We start from the raw sequence: 18169 nt of genomic DNA on the forward strand, positions 1-18169 counted from the left end.
GCACCTGTCATTAAATCTTAAAGCTCCAAAATAATCTTCTTTGACCCTATGTTCCACATCCAGGGCACACTGGTACAAAAGATGGGCTCCTAAGGCATTGGACAACTTTGTCCCTGTGTCTTTGCAAGGTTCAGCCCTCACTGCTGCTGTCATTAGCTGGAGTTGAGCACCTGTGGCTTTTCCAGGTGAAGGGTGCGAGCTGTGAGTGTATCCACCATTCTCGGATTTGGAGGATGATGGCCCTCTTCTCACACCTCCACTAGGCAGTGCCCCAGTGGGAACTCTATGTGGGAGCTTCAACCCCACATTTCTCCTCTGCACTGTTTTGGTAAAGGCTCTGCATGAGGGCTCCCTGCAGAAGATTTCTGCCTGGACACCCAGGCTTTTCCATACATACTCTAAAACCTAGGCAGAGACTCCCAAGCCTCAACTCTTGCACTCTGTACACCCAAAGGCTTAACATTACATAGAAACTGCCAAGGCTTATGGCTTTCATGCTCTGAAGCAGCAGCTGGGCCTGTATCCTTTGAGTCAATGCTGAAGACCGTGCAACTGGGATTCAGAGAGCAGTTTCTTGAGGCTGCACAGAGCAGCAGGGCTCTGGGTCTGGTGTATGAAACCATTTTCCCCTTCTAGGCCTCTAAATCTTTCATGGCAGGAGTTGTTCTGAAGGTTTCAAAAATCCTTTCAAGTCCTTTATCCCATTGTCTTGGCTATCAGCACTTGGCTTCTTCTTATTTATGCAAATATCTCTAAAATGTCATTTCTCTAGAGCCTGTTTGAACTCCTTTCCTGAAAAAGCTTTTTATTTCTCTGCCACATGGCTAGGCTGCAAATTTTTCTAACTTTTACTCTCTGCTTCCCTTTACATATAATTTCCAAATTACTTTTTTGCTCCCACACCTGAGCATAGGCTGTTAGAAGCAGCCATGCTACTTCCTGAATACTTTGCTGTTTAGAAATTTCTTCCACCAAGCCTTTAAGTCTTTGATCCATTTTGAGTTAATTTTTGTATATAATGCTATATAAGGGTTCAGCTTCATTGTTTTGCTTGTGGAAATTCAGTTTTCCCAGCACTGTTGGAAAGATTGTCCTTTTTCCAATGAATGGTCTTGGCATCCTTATAAAAATTCAACTACACATGCTGGAGCTGTTTTCTGAATTCTCTATTCTCTTCCATTTGCCTGTATGCCTATAATTATGTCAATATCACAGTGCTTTATTATAGCTTTGTAGTATAGTTTCCAAATCAGTATGTGTAAATCCTCCAGCTTTGTTCTTCTGTTTCAAGATTGTTAGGTTATTTGGGGTTCCTTAATATTTCATATAAATTTTAGAATGAATTTTTGTTACTTTTTCAAAAAATGTCATTGAAATTTTGGTAGGAAATGCATTTAATCTGTAGATGGCATTGGGTATACTGACATCTTAACAATCATAAGTCTCCCAATTCATGAATATGGAATATGTTTCCATTTACTTATGCTGTCCTTAATTTCTTTCAGGAAAGTTATGTAGTTTAATTGTGCAAGTCTTTCACTTCCATGGTTAAATTAATTTCTAAGTATTTTTTCCTTTTTGAGGTATTGCAAATGAAATCATTTTTATAATTGTCTTTTCAGATTATTCATTGTTACTTTATAGAAATGTAACTGATTTATTTGTGTTGACTTTGTATCCTGCTACTTTGAGAATTTATTTAATAGTGCTGACAGCTTTCTGTGGAATCTACAGTATTTTATGCACATACAATTACATAGTCTGTGAATAGAGATAATTTTACTTCTCTCTTTCCAATTTGGATGCCTTGTGTTTCTGTTTGTTGCTTAATTTCTCTGACTAGGGCTTCTAGTACTATGTTAAACTGATATGTCAAAAGTGGGTATTCTTGCATTGTTTCTGGTCTTAGAGAAAAAGTTTTCACTCTTTTACCATTGATAATGTTTACAGTGGAATTTTTACATACAAATTTTATTAAGTTGAGGTAGTTTCCTTCTGTTAATAGTTTGTTACGTTTTTATTATGAAAGAGTGTTGAATTTTACTAAATGCTTTTTCTTCATCAATTGAGGTGTTTGTTTCCTCCCATTCATTTGTTATTGTATTATATTATATTGATCAATTTTTACATATTAAACCATTTATACATTCCAGGAACAAATCTCACATGGTCATATTGTATAATCTTTATAATATGGTGCTGATTTCAGTCTGTAAGCGCTTTATTGAGGATTTTTGCATCAATGTTAATAAAGGATATTGATTTGTAGTTTTCTTTTATTCTACTGTCTTTGTCTGGCTTTGGTATCAGGGTAAAATTGGACTTTTCAAATTCTTGAAAAAGCTTGAGAAGAATTTGTTTTAGTTCTTCTTTAAAAAGTTGCCAATGAAGTGAAGCCATCAAGTCCAGAGCTTTTCTGTGTTGGGTGATCTTTGATTACTGCTTCAATATCCTTATTTTAATAAGATTTTCTGTTTCCTTTTAATTTAGTTGTGATAGATTTTGTGTTCACAAACCATTTCATTTAAGTTATCCAGTTTGTTGATGTACAATTGTTTATAGTACCTCTAATCCTTTTTATTTCTATAGAATGAGTAATAATGTCTCCACTTTCATTTGATTTTTAGTAACTTGAGTCTTCTTCCTTTTTTCTTAGTCCATCTAGCTAAAGGTGTGTCAATTTTGTTAAACTTCCAAAAAGCCAACTTTTAATTTTATTGATTTTCTCTATTGTTTTTCTATTGTCTGTTTCACTGATCTCTGCTCTAATCTTTATTATTTTCTTCCTCTCCTCACTTGGAGTTTTGTTTGTTTTTCTTTTTCTAATTCCTTAAGTTGTAAAGTTAGATAGTTGAGTGAGATTTTTCTTGTTTTTTAATGTGTTTATAGGTAGAAGTTTTCTCCTTAACACTGCTTTAGCTCCATTCCATAAACTTTGGTATGTTTTGTTTCCATTTGCAATTGTTGCTAAGTAATTTCAAATTTTCTTTGCAATTTCTTCTTTAATTCATTGATTGTTTAAGAGCATATTTTTTAATATCCACAAATTTATGCACTTTCCAATTTTACTTTTGTTATTGACATCTAATTTCATCCTGTTGTGGTCAGAGCAGATACATTGTATGATATCTATATTTTTAAATCTACTGAGACTTAATTTGTGGTCTAATCTGGAAAATGTCCCACTTGCACTTGAGAAGAATGTGTATGCTGTTATTGTTGAGTATAGTGTTACGTAAATGTCTGATAGATCTAGTTGGTTCATTGTGTTGTTCAAGTATTCTATTTTCTGACTTATCTTTGGTCTCGTTTTTCTATCTATTTTTGAGACTGGGATAGCAAAGTCTCCAACTATTATTGTATAACTGCCTATTTCTCCCTTCAATTCCATCAGCTTTTCATGCACACACACACACACACACACACACACACATATATATATATATTAGGTGCTTAAATGTCATTAGGTGCTTAAATGTTTATAATTGTTACATCCTCTTGCTGCATTAAATCTTTTGTTAATATATGATATCCTTCTTTGTCTCTTGTAATTTTTTTTTACTTAGAGCCTATTTCATCTGAAATTAGTACAACCATATTTGCTCTCTGCTGGTTACTATTTGCATAAAATATTTTTTCTCTCATTTTAGTTTTAATGTATATTTACCTTTGGATCTAAAGAGAGTGTTTTGTAGACAGCATACAATTGGAGCATATTTTCTTAATCCATTTTACCAATCTGATCTTTTGATTAGCGAGTTTAATTCATTTACATTTAAAGTAATTGCTGATAAAGAGGAACTTATTCCTGTCATTTCTTATTTGTTTATTATATGCCTTATAGTTTTTTTGTCCCTCATTTCCTGCATTGCAGTCTTCTTTTGTGTTTAGATAAATTTTTATAGTGAAATGATTAAACTCTTTTCTCATTTATTTGTTATATATTCTATACTACAGGCATAATTTATTTTACTGCGCTTTGCTTTATGGCACTTCACAGATATTGTGTTTTTTATAAATTGAAAGTTTGTGGCAATCTTGTATTGAGCAAGGCTATTAGCACCATCTTTTTCAACAGCGTGTGCTCACTTCATGTCTCTGTATCACATTTGGGTAATTCTGACAATATTTTATACTTTTTCATCATTATTATATCTGCTATGGTGATCTTTGATAAGTGATCTTTGGTGTTATTATTATAATTGCTTTGTTTGAACCTATATAAGACAGCAAACTTAATTGATAGATGTGTGTGTTCTGACTCCTCCACTGACTGGCCATTTTCCCATCTTTCTGCTTCTCCTCAGGCTTCCCTATTCACTAAGACATAACAATATTGAAAATTGATGAATTAGTAACCCTACAATCAACTTTAAGTGTTTAAGTGAAAGAGCTGAGTGTGTTTCACTTTAAATCAAAAGCTAGAAATAATTAAGCTCAGTGAGAAAGGCTGGTCAAAAGCTGAGATAGGCCACAATCTAGGCCTCTTGTGCTAAATGGTTGGCCAAGATGTGCACGCAAAGAAAAAAATTCTTGAGGGAAATTAAATTTGCTACTTCAGTTAACACACAAATAAGAAAGTGAAAATGCCTTATTACTGATATGAAGAAACTTTTAGAAGTCAGTATAGGAGAGCAAACCAGTCACAATATTCCCTTAAGCTAAAGCCTAATTAAGAACAAGACCCTAAGTCTGTTTAATTCTATGAAGGCTAAGAGAGGTGAAGAGACTGCAGAAGAAGATTTTAAGCTAGCAGAATTTGGTTTATAAAATTTAAGGAAATAAGTTGTCTCCATAACATAAAAGTTCACGGTAATTCAGCAAGTGCTGATGCAAAAATTAGAGCAAATAATCCAGAAAATATAGCTAAGATAATTGATGAAGATGGCTACATTAAAGAACATATTTTTAAACTAGTCTTCCATTGGAAGACTGCTATCTAGGACTTCCATAGCTACAGAGGAGAAGCCAATGCTTGGCTTCAAAGCTTCAAGGGACAACTGACTCTCTCATTAGGGGATGAGTGCAGCTGTTGACTTTAAGTTGAAGCCAATGGTTATTTACCACTCTGAAAATTCTAACACCCTTAAGAATTATGCTAAATCTACTCTGCCTATGCTGTATAAATGGGAGAAGAAGCCTGAATTACAACACATCTGTTTAAACCACGGTTTGCCAGATATGGTAAGTCTGTCTTAAGATCTACTGCTCAGGAAAAAAAAAAAAAAACATATCTTTCAAAATATTGACAATGTACCTAGTCACCCAAGAGTTCTGGTGTAGTTGTGGTAGGACAGTAATGTTTTCATGCCTGTTAACACAATATTCATTCTTCAGCCCATCTATCAAGAAGTGATTTTGACTTTCAAGCTTTATTATTCAAAAATACATTTCATAAGGTAATAGCTGCCACAGATAATGATTCCTCTGATGGATCTGGGTAAGGCAAATTGAAAACCTTCTGAAAAGAAATTGCCATTCTATATGTTATTATGAACGTTCATGATTTATGAGAAAAGGTCACAATATTAGCATTAACAGGAGTTCAGAGAAAGTTTATTTCAATTCTCATGGTGTAGATGTGGTGGAAACAGGAAGAAAACTAGAATTAGAAGTGGAGCTCGAATATATAACTGAATTGCTGGCTTCTCATAATCAAACTTTAACAAATGAGGAGTTGCTTCTTATGGATAAGCAAATAAAGTAGTTTCTTGAGATAGAATCTCCTCCTAGTAAAGAGGTTGTGAACATTATTAAAATGACAACAAATGATTTAAAATATTCCCTAAACTTAGTTGTTAAAGAAATGGCAGGGTTTGAGGAATTAACTTCCAGATTGAAAGAAATTCTATTGTGGGTCAAGTAATATCAAACAGCATTGCATGCTACAGAGAAATCTTTTGTGAGTCAATTAAGCCTGGACGTGGTGATTCACACCTGTAATCCCAGCACTTTGGGAGGTGGAGGCAGGAAGATAGCTTACAGCCAGAAGTTCAAGACCAGCCAGGGCAATGTAATGACACCCCATTTCTACAAATAAATAAATAAAACTGGCCAGGTGTGGTGTCTCACACCAGTAGTCCCAGTTTTTTAAGAGGCTGAGGTGGGAGGATCTCTTGAGCTCAGGACTTTAAAGCTATAGTGATCTATGATCACAGCACTGTACTCCAGCTTGGATGACAGAGCAAGACCTTGTCTCTGAAAAAAAATCAATTGATGAGGTAATCTTTATTGTTATCTCATTTTAATAAATTCGCACAGCAAACCCAATCTTCAGCAACCACCACTCTGCTCAGTAACAGCCACCAACATTGAGGCAAAATCTTCTACTAGCACAAAGATTCGCTGAAGTTTCAGATGACTGTTAGCATTTTTTAAAACAGTAGTGTATTTTAAAATTGAGCTCTGTACATTGTCTATAAGACATAATTCTATTACACACTTAATAAACTACAGTATAGTTTAACATAACTTTTATATTCATTGAGAAGCCAAAAATTTGTGTGACTCACTTTATTGTGATATTTACTTTACTTCAGTGATCTGAAAGCAAACCCACGATATCTCTGAGATACGTGGCTACCATGGGGATTACATTTAATGTCCTAAAGTTATAACACTCTAATTTAAATCTATGTCAGCTTAATTTCAATAACATACAAAAACTCTGCTCCTTTAACAGTTCCGTCTTCAAATCTTTTGTCTGTTGGTGTCATGAAATTTTATCTTTATACACTGTGTATCCAAAACAATAAATTAATAATCATTTAAAATGCATTAGTCTCTTAAATTATGTGGAAAACAAATTGTGAAGTTATTAACCAAAGATACAATAATACTTTTAGATAAATATTTTTTAATGTATTGTTTAGTTAAATCATGTAGAAAGCAAAAAGTAGAGTCACAAACCATTGTTAAAATAATAGTTTTTATAATTGTCCATGTATTTACCTTCATTGAGATTTTTAATTATTTTGCTTTGAGTGACTATCTAGTTTCCTTTCATTTTACTCTGTAGGACTACCTTGAGCATTTCTCACAGGTTAGTCTAGTGACAACCACCTCTCTCAGCTTTGTTACTTTGGGAATCTTTGACAAAGCAAACAAAAACATCAAGTGGGGAAAGGACACCCTACTCAACAAGTGGTGCTGGGATAATTGGCAAGCACCATGTAGAAGAATGAAACTGGATCCTCATCTCTCACTTTACAAAAAAATCAGCTCAAGATGGATAAAAGACTGAAATTTAAGACGTGAAACCATAAAGATTCTAGAAGATAACATCACAAAAACCCTTCTAGACATTGACTTAGGCAAAGACTTCATGACCAAGAGCTCCAAAGCAAATTCAAAAAAACAAAGATAAATAGATGAGACTTAATTAAACTAAAAAGCTTCTACACAGCGAAAGAAATAATAAGCAGAGTTAAAAGGCAACCCACAGAGTGGGAGAAAATTTTGACAATGTATACATCAGCCAAGGGGCTAATATCCAGAATCTACAAAGAACTCAAACAAATCATCAAGAATAAAACGAACAATCCTGTCAAAAAGTGTGCTAAGGACATAAACAGACATTTCTCAAAACAAGATATACAAATGGAAAACAAGCATATGGAAAAATGCTCAACATCACTAATTATCAGGGAAATACAAATCAAAACCACAATGCAATACCACTTCACTCCTGAAATAATGGCCATAATCAAAAATTCAAAAAATAATAGATGTTGACATGGATGCTATGAAAAGGTAACACTTCTACACTGTGGGTGGGAATGTAAACTAGTACTACCACTATGGAAAACTGTGTGGAGATTCCTTAAAAAACTAAAAGTAGATTTTTCATTCGATTCAGCAATCCTACTACTAGGTATTTACCCAGAGGAAAAGAAGTCATTATACAGAAAAGATACTCGCACACACATGTTTCTAGCAGCATAATTTGCAATTGCAAAAATATGGAACCAGCCCCAATGCCATCAATCAACAAGTGAATAAAGAAAATGTGGTAAACTCTATTTTATATATATATATATTTTGTGTACACACACACACACACCGTGGAATACTAAACAGCCATAAAAAGGAACAAAATAGTTGCATTTGCAGCAACTGCGATGGAATTGGAGACTATTATTCTAAGTGAAGTAACTCAGGAATGGAAAACTAAACATCATATGTTCTCACTCATATGTAGGAGCTAAGCTGTGAGGATGCAAAGGCATAAGAATAAATTGGACTTTGGGGACTCAGAGGAAAGGGTTGGAGGTGGTGAGGTATAAAAGACCACCCACTGGGTACAGTGTACACTGCTCAGGTGATGGGTGAACCAAAACATCATAAATCACCACTAAATAACATACTCATGTAACCAAACACACCTGTCCCCCCAAAACGTACTGAAATAAAAAATAAAAAGTTTAAAAAAATTTTTATTTTACTTTTGAAGGAAAGTTTCACTGGATATAGAATTATATGTTGACGTTCTTTTCATTTAGCCCTTTGAATATATTGGCCCACTACCTTCTGACCTCCAAAGTTTCTAATGAAAAGTCTGATGACAATTTTATTGAGGATAGTCTGCATGTGATGAGTAGCTTTTTTCGTGCTGCTTTAAAGATAGTCTTGTCTGGCTTTTGAAAGTTTGATTATAATGTATATTGGTATGAGTCTATACTAAGCTTCTTGGATATTTATATTAATGTCTTTCACCAAATTTGGAAAGTTTTCTGTCATTATTTCTGAGATAGTCTCCCAACCTCTTTATCTGTTTTCCTTCTGGAACTCACAGCATATATACTGGTCCACTTAATGGTGTTTCATAGGACTCTGAGGCCCTGTTTACCTTTCTTCAAGTTTTTTTTCCAGACTCAGTGATTTTCATTGTCCTATCTTCAAGTTTCTGATTCTTTCTTTTGCCTGCTCAAAACTTTTACTTCCTCGAATGGATTTTCATTTTACTTATTGTAATTTTCAGCTCTAATATTTCTTTTTCCTTTTAGGTTTTCTCTTAATATTTCTAATTTTTCATATGGCATTTTTTGACTTTCCCTAAATCTTTCTTTAGCTCTTTGAGCATCTTTAAGACAATTGTTTTAAAGTTTTTTTCTAGTAGACCTGCCATTATGTCTTTTTCAGAGAAAGTTTCCATAGATTTACTTTTTTTCCTTTGAATGGGACATACTTTCCTGTTTTTTATGCCTTTTCATTGTTTATTGATTATTGGACATGAATCTAATAATGTGGTAACTCTAGAAATTAGATTATTTTCTTTCCCAGAGTTTGCTGTTTTTTGTTATTTTTATTATTGTTGTTGTTATTGTAAGCTTTGTCCCAAAGATCAGCCTGGGGTATAAACTTAAGGTCTTCTGAAGTCTTTTCTGAGCCTGCACCCTTCCCTGAGCATGGAGGATTACTTTCTAATTTTCCCTGTAAATGCAGTTGATTTTGAATACCCTAGTCTTTAATGTCTGACTCTCCAAAGGAAAAGCAGAGAAAAATGAAAGGGAAGGAGAGGTGCTGACCCTTTAAATCCCCTGGAAGTCACATCAGCTGAAGGAGGAGCTTGCAATAACACAGGGGAGATGGAACAACTCTTACTTCTTTGTTTGTATGTCTATGATCAGAAGTAACTTACAATCAGTGATCAGAGCACAGATCCCTGATATTTGCAAGACAGGGTAACCCTGGCTCCTGCAAGCTGCGTGCAGGTTGCTCCTGGCAAAGGTGCAAGGTTGTCTTCCAGGTGGCTGCTTGTGGGCAGGTGGGTAGCTGCTACTGTGCTTAAAGCTGAAATTGACCAGAATTAACTGTAGTTCCTACCTTCCTCTGGATGTTGCAAGCCTTTAATAGACTCCATAGTTCCCAAATATTTACATCAGACAGATTCTGCCAGCATAGTTGTTTTCTAGGTGGAAAAACAGATTCCCAGTACTCCCTACTCAGCCATCTTCCCCTCACACTGTCTCTGCTAATGTATTTTTTTAATTTGTAAAATTTCTTTCTGCATCTCAGAACTTGGCTTTTATGTAATATTCTACTTTATTTCACCATTATCTTGTCTTATCCTTCTAAAAATGTTAAATACTTATCTTTCAAAAGACTTTATACCCTGCACTATAGCTTATTCTCCCATGTTTCTTTGTTATTTATTATACTGATTTTTTTATGTTAATGGCTTTCTTCAAATCGTGGTGATCCTTTCAAGTCCATTGATAACTAAGAGTGACGTACTAACAAACTGTTAGAAAGCTCTGTGTGCACGTAGATGTGTGTGTGTGGTGGGGTGGGATATGCAGACTGCTGGGCTTTATTTACTAGCGTGATAAAACTGAGTAATGTGATGAAGCTACTTTTATTAGGGTAAGGTTCCTTTTCCAAAATAGGACATCAAAGTGTCTAGATTTGTAAGTCTTTGCCCCTGAAATGCTAATTTCCACAGGGCAAAATTCTTTTTTTTTTTTTTGTCTGCAGATTTATTTTTTATTCTTTTTTTTCACACAACCCACAGATTGAGAATTTAATGTTTACCATGTTGCTAGTGACATTGCTTTTTTGGGATGATGTATTCTGAATTTTTGTTTTTCTTTTCTGAGACAGAATCTCCCTCTGTTGCTCAGGCTGGAGTGCAGCGGCACCATCTTGGCAAACTGCAACCTCTGCCTCCTGGGTTCAAGAGATCCTCCCATCTCAGCCTCCCTAGTAGCTGGGACTACAGGCACGTGCCACCATGCACAGCTAATTTTTGTATTTTTAGTAGAGACGGGGTTTCACCATGTTGGCCAGGCTGATCTCAAACTCCTGACCTCATGTGATCTGCCTGCCTCAGCCTCTCAAAGTGCTGGGATTACAGGTGTGAGCCACTGTGCCCGGCTGTGTTCTGAGTTTTATTTATTTTTATTTATTTATTTTTTAATACTTTAAGTTCTAGGGTACATGTGCACAACGTGCAGGTTTGTTACATATGTATACATGTGCCATGTTGGTGTGCGACACCCATTAACTAGTCATTTACATTAGGTATATCTCCTAATGTTATCCCTCCCCCCTCCCCCTACCCCCACAACAGGCCCCCGTGTGTGATGTTCCCCTTCCTGTGTCCAAGTGTTCTTATTGTTCAATTCCCACCTGCGACTGAGAACATGCAGTGTTTGGTTTTTTGTCCTTGCGATAGTTTGCTGAGAATGATGGTTTCTAGCTTCATCCATATCCCTAACAAAGGACATGAACTCATCCTTTTTTATGGCTGCATAGTATTCCATGCTGTATATGTGCCACATTTTCTTAATCCAGTCTATCATTGATGGATATTTGGGTTGGTTTCCACAGGGCAAAATTCTTCACTTTCCTAATTGATAGCTATAACCCTTATTGTCAGTATCTTGTGAGGTTTGCTGATGTTCTTTTACTTCTCCTCCACCTTTTTAAAAATTATTATTACATAGCACCTGCTGCTTCACTTCATCTCTGCAAGTCTTTCCGGAAAGTAACTCTCCAGCCTTCTGGTGAGGTTGGGGTGAGGTTCTGATTGTGCGACATGTCTTAAAAACTTTCAAGCAACTCTAGTTTGTTATACCAGTTGCACAGTCTTATGTTCAGAGATACTACTTTCGGATTTTGAATACTTCTGGCATTCTGGGTGATAAGTTGGCATTTTTGTTGTTTTCTCTGCCTCAGGCTTTAATCAGCATTCTCCTATGTGCTGAGTCAATAACAGTTTATTAATGGGCTTTCCAGATTCCAAAATTTTGTTGAGCTCCATTTGCATTCATTTTCTATTCTCTTTTGCTGTGGAGGTGAGTCTATCTTCCTTCTTAACTCAAATTTAATAGGGTTCTTAAGAAAAAGAAGCAAATAATGGGCATGTAACATCTGTATTTAATCAGAATTCTCTCTACCTTTAAATTATTTTGAACATAATTCCCATAATTTTGTTTGTTCTAAATAATGGTGAGTATTATCCAGTATGTGTACCTTTATGATGGATGAGAGATTTGAGTCTACCTTTCTTATAACAAATACTTTTATAAAAAAAAAAATTAATACTTTTTAGCTCAATACTTCTAGTATCTAGTTGTTTTCTCCTGTATTTTTGTCCTGTTCTTTATCCCCTACATCTTTGTTGTTGCCAAACTCTTGTGCCCTGCCATGCCCCTCTTTCCAAGCATAGTTCTCAACTGGAAACCACCAACACTGTCTATTTCTGCTTGTCTGGGAGCAAGAAGTGATGGGGAGGACTACTTTCTCTGGGCTAATATCCCCTGTTAATTTCCCCTGGAGTCCTAAATTATTTTTTACTTTTCTTCACCTCAGAATATGAAGAAACTTTTGTGTTGCCCTCAACTTTTGTTACTGGACTCCACTTTTAACTCTCATGTATTTCTGAGATGGCTCATCAATCTAACTGCATTGTTTTGAGTCTTCATTTCATACCTCATAGTTGCTGGTTCATTAGGAATTCCATTTTTGTTTTTAAGCACTGGCCAAAATACTGCTTAAATCTTTCCTATCACTTCTAGGGTTTGGTGGGGGCAGGGTTGGAGAGTATAGAGAGAAGAAATTGTATCTGTACTCAGTGTGCCATAGTAAACATTCAAAGCCCAGAGGTTCCATTTTCTTCCTTACAGTTGTCTGAATTATTTCACAGAGAATGTATGGCTTTTGAATCAGAAATATACTGATTAATGTACCATCATTTCAGAATAAAAAGAAGAGGAGGCCTACTTCTCAGATGCTTGCCTACCATTTCAGCCAACTCAGTGAATCGCTCACTTGGAACATTCCCTTATGGCGTCCATATTCTTTGTTTTTCTTGAATGCAGTGGGTCATGCTAAGGATACATCAGTATAATTTGCTTTTGGTATTTAGAAAAAATCTGCTATTTGTTTGCTACATTGGCTTCACCCTTTAAACTCAATGGCTGAAAACCTTCTTCTGTGGCATTTTTTGGGCATCCCTAAATATTTAGATGAAAAAATGATCACGTGATACCATAGGTTATTAGCTCTAATTAGTCTAACAGCATCAGTAATCTGAATAAAGAGAGTCATTTGGATTTTTAGAAATTTGAACATGCGTTGTCAAATATAGTTAGTCATTCTCTCACTTAGAGTTAGCTTTATATGCTTTATTTGTTGAAATTCTATCAGTCAATTAAAATATACATTATATTTATTATTGAAAGAGCAAAATGCAATAATAAATTCATGATAATTGTAAGAGTTGTTAATCTTCTGGACAAACTTAAGAGTTTTATGTAGTAAAATAAATGGGAAAAGAAATGACTACTTCACTTAAATATAAGAGATAGTGTGTTGGTTATTAGATAGCTTTAGAAAGCATATTATATCCTTGTAGAGTCAATAAATATTTATAAAATTAAAATTGTTTGGCAATATTGAACTAGTTTTAAGCACTGTATTAATTTTTAGCTTCTTAAATCCACTTAAGCCATGAATCTTTACAACTTTTCTAGATGAATTTACAGCAGGATTCTAATTTTGCCACCAAAATCATAAAAGATAATATCCAGGATAAATTATTTTTAATCCATATTTACAAAAAAAATGAAGAAAAGAAGCTACAGAAAAATAAGGTATTCCCCCCCCAAGATATTTTGCTGCTCCACCAATCTCCGTTTCTCAGTTGAAAAGTGAACATGTACCTGGTATCATGAATATGTGTTTTAATGACTGCTAGAAGACTCTAGCATCTGACAATGAAGACTAAATGTTCTTCCTCAAATAATTCAAATGTTTAAACTCAATTACTAAATGTTTAATAATTAAATTTCATTGTTTTAAAATAAGATTTCAATTTTATTTTAGTAACACAGGAAAACAGTCTGCTGATATTGGGCTTCAGCTCTGACTTCAGCTGAACACAGATTTTTAACTCTCACCTATTGAGCATTTGGTCAAAATGTATATTAGATGCACTTCTATTCATTAACATTATTACAGAAATAAAAAGAATTGAACAGAATAGACTAGAATGAGAAACATCAGAATGCTTTGCATGCAATAAGTCTACTGTTTTGTGAATGTTGCATTTTAGTTTGTATATGTGTGTATAAAACACATACCGGGTTATGCGATAACATGCAGTTTTGTATTGGGGGCCATGGATCATGGTAAAGAGATTAACATTCACTTATCTAGCAGGAAAAAAAAAAGATGCTCAATTTGGAGCAGGAGGATAGGCATTAACTTCTGGAATTGCTAACAAAATATAATAATGCAAAGTTCTGGAAATGTTATTTTGTAAGGAACCAAAATAATATGACCTGCAGACTTCATGAAAGATGCGATAGCAATTAGAACTTAAAGGTATGTGGGAGGAAGGTAGGAGTCAAAAATTAATTAGTAAAATAATATAAAATGGCCAAGAAAAATCAGAGAGGCAAACATATATGGACTATGTTAGCTAATAACAGTGATGATAATGATTATCATACATAATATTTCTTAACACTTTTTGCAGTTATCACAGCAATTTCTATTGTGGTTAATTCTAGTGTAGTTGATTCTTACAAGAACCTGACAGAAAAAAGCAGAGTAAAGATTAGTAACTCTATTTTGCAGATAAGGAAAGATTCACTATATGGGGAGTGTAGCTGTTTTACTCTAACAAGAATAAAGAATATCTGACCCTGCTTCATAATATTTTTATACTTATTATTTCATGTGTTTGACAACAAACTTTGAATATAAGTTTTATAGGTGAGAAAACTGAGGCTCAAATAAATTAAATAGTTCATTCAAATATATATGGTGTATAAAAAATAGAGCAAGGCCTGAAAATAGAGTATTTTTCTTCAAATGGTTATGTTTTTCTGCTTCATTCTGCTGATCTCTCAAAACTTCTGCCTAATATTTTAAGTAGCTAAGTTTGCAAATACAGATTATCTATTACTGAGAAGGCTGACAGTATAGGGCAGCATTTTGAAGATACAATTTGGAGCAAAAATAAGATATTTTTATTTACTGAGTAAAAGTAAAAGTGACCATTGGCAATTACAGGGTAACTTCATTTTGGATTCTCTTGGATTTCACCATAAATTTCCTCAAAAATGTAGTTGAATCTTTGTAAGACTAAACCATAATGGGCTATTTGATAAATCAAGATATTTGAACATAGCCCTAACTTTTGAAATTAACATAAAGGAGAATGTGTCCCATGAAAAACTCATCACTTGGTACAAGTAAGACACTAAACAGCGGGTGTAACTGTCCACTTAGGTAAGACTTCACCCAGTTACAACATCACACACTACCCATTTCATGCTTTCATCCGTTAAGACATGATGGGAAATGTTCACTATGGTCATTTATATCAATATGTGTTTGGAGGTTGTGATGTGAAGGAGTGGAAGGAGTTGCTTTTGTTTCTTTGAGGGTATCTCATTAGAGGGTTCATAAAAACAGTGTTCAGGTTGTTATTTCAAAGTGAGCCAGAGAACACTCTGATGAGTGGGCAGTGAGGGCATCAGTAATGAGATTTTCATTACCAACAAGCTGTATTAAGGCATAAGAATAAAATGGGAAACCATTAGTCACTAGGTATTGTTGAATTGTGCGTTATGTGGATGTGGATGACAGACTGTAGGGAAAGGAGTTGCTGGAAGTGGAGATGACTGGTGAAGCATGGTGTATTAGTTCACATCCTAGAGGATTTTAAATGGTAGGATTGATGGTTTGATGAGTCTTTTTCTTTTGTTGAATTACTGAGTTACCAGATGGCTACATTTTCCTTACCCATTTAATCCTCCCAATCCTTTCATTCCATTAATCCATGCTCTAGATTCCCTGTTTGACTCTCATCCACTAGTTGCTTCTTTCTGTTCTGCAAGGATTTCTAAAGGCAAATTTTAATTTCTTTACCCTGAGTTTAGACACTCACAATATCACCAACAACTTTTGTATATTCTCATAAAATAAATGCCAATATTATTACTTGGTGCTACCTCTTTTACTCTATCACCAAGGGGTTTTAGTTACTTTACAAAAATATTTCTAAAACAGGATCCTGAAAACTTAGATATCCATTTTCTCATATGGTCAACTTGGAACTTATATAAAAAAGACCTAGATTTCAAGGGCTGCTGAATTTTATAGATTGCTATTATCTCGCATACTCATTTTATTTATAGTGTCTAGTCGATTTAAAAAATTTTAAATTTCCCATAAAGAAATTAATTCAATTAGGTGTTAAATCTACTTAGAGCTAAATGTGTAAGGGGAAACACCACATCCAAAAAACAGTGTTATAGAATATATTTAAAACTTGAACCGGCCAGGCGCTCTAGCTCACGCCTGTAATCCCAGCACTTTGGGAGGCCAAGGCGGGTGGATCACGAGGTCAGGAGATCCAGACCATCCTGGCTAATACGGTGAAACCCCATCTCTACTAAAAATAAAAAAAAAAATTAGCCAGGCATGGTGGCGGGCACCTGTAGTACCAGCTACTTGGGAGGCCAAGACAGGAGAATAGCATGAACCTGGGAGGCAGAGCTTGCAGTGAGCCGAGATCACACCACTGCACTTCAGCCTGGGCGACAGAGCAAGACTCTGTCTCAAAAAAAAGAAAAAAAAAAAAAACTTGCACCTTGCCCTAAAGCAGCCTCCCGTCATTAACTCTGTCTGCTCTCCTGATTTCATTCTGTCCCAGGCTGCCCATACAACCCTTCTACTTTCCAACACCACTGAGTTCTTTCTTCCACATTTGTACCCTATAAAATCCCTGTTCTCTTATGAGATGGAGGCCTGCTGTGCTTTGGAGAACCTTCCCCCTTCTCAAGTGGCTGAATCCTTTTGTTTTCTCTTCCTCTCACCCAACCACTGCTTGATAGGCTTGAAATTTTTAACTCTATTGACCGTGCACACTGTTCCACTGTTTCTTCTCTAGAAAATCTTCTAAGACACTATTTGAAATGGTCCCATTCTGTTAGGAGAATTTTTGACCTATCACTCTGCACAGAGCGTCTTTGACCTCTTTGTTCCTCAGAGCGTACACCACAGGGTTCAGTAGGGGGGTAATGACAGTGTAGGTCACTGAAATCAGCTGATCCTGATCTCTGGGGTTCTCTGACTTGGGCTTGAAGTAAGCAATGGAGGCACAGCCATAGTGGACAATAACCACAGTAATATGAGAAGCACAGGTGGCAAAGGCCTTTTTCCTGCCCTTGGCAGAGGCAATCTTGAGGATGGTAGAAATGATGAGGATGTAGGAGATGAAAACCAAGCCCACGGGAATCAGGATCACCAGCACACTGATGATCATAGTCAGGATTTCATTGACTGTGGTGTCAGTGCAGGAGAGCTTCATCACAAGTCGGATGTCACAGAAGAAGTGGGGCACCTTTGGAATACAGAAAGGCAGCCTGAATACAGCTGACACCTGTGTCATCGCTACAATTAGGCCAATGCTGCAGGCCCCCCACACCAGCTGCATACACACTCTCTTGCTCATGACGACTGAGTACCTCAAGGGGTTGCAGATGGCCACATAGCGGTCATACCCCATTGCTGTGAGCAGGAAGCAGTTGTTGATAGCCAAAGTAATGAAGAAAAACATCTGAGTGGCACAACCTGCCAAGGAAATGGGCTGACTCAGGCCTATGAGGTTAAACAGCATCCTTGGTATAATGACAAGGGTGTAGATAGTCTCTGAACCTGACAGCATGCTGAGGAAGAAGTACATGGGGGTGTGGAGGTGACGATCAATAGTAATGATACTCACAATGATAACATTGCCTGCCAGAGTGAATATGTACAATGTAAGAAACACAACAAAGAGGGTGAGCTTGTGCTCACGGAAGCTGGAGAAACCTTGAAAAATAAACACATTCACCAAAGAGTGATTCTCTTTCTTCATTAAATCACACATGATATCTGAGAAAGAAAAAAATAATGTAAGGAACCTAGATGGATGATTTCTGTCAAATAGGCTGGGAAAATTCCTGTGATTAATACACCTTCGGTCTCTGCTTTTTTACATTCATACTTATTTCTTTTAGGAGTAGAGAGTGGAGAAACGTTCTTTCCTCATTCAGAAGAAAGTACATGGCTTTTAAAGTCAAATGTTGTAAACTAATTTCCTAGTTCTTGCATATGCTAACTTATCTTGGGCAAGGGCTTATCATTTATAAGACCAGTTTTCTCATCT

The 18169-nt window shown here is 35.6% G+C and overlaps 1 protein-coding gene across 1 annotated transcript; it reads right to left on the reverse strand.

The window, feature by feature from the left end:
- Positions 1-16948: 16948 nt before the first annotated feature.
- Positions 16949-17878, reverse strand: LOC116469230 (olfactory receptor 10J1). Its single transcript, XM_032154039.1, has one exon. It carries the CDS (start codon positions 17876-17878, stop codon positions 16949-16951), a length of 930 nt encoding a protein of 309 aa, XP_032009930.1.
- Between the last annotated feature and the right edge of the window lie 291 nt (positions 17879-18169).

This window comes from Hylobates moloch, unplaced genomic scaffold, assembly GCF_009828535.3.
Source record: "Hylobates moloch isolate HMO894 unplaced genomic scaffold, HMol_V3 SCAFFOLD_5, whole genome shotgun sequence".
Lineage (NCBI taxonomy): Eukaryota > Metazoa > Chordata > Mammalia > Primates > Hylobatidae > Hylobates > Hylobates moloch.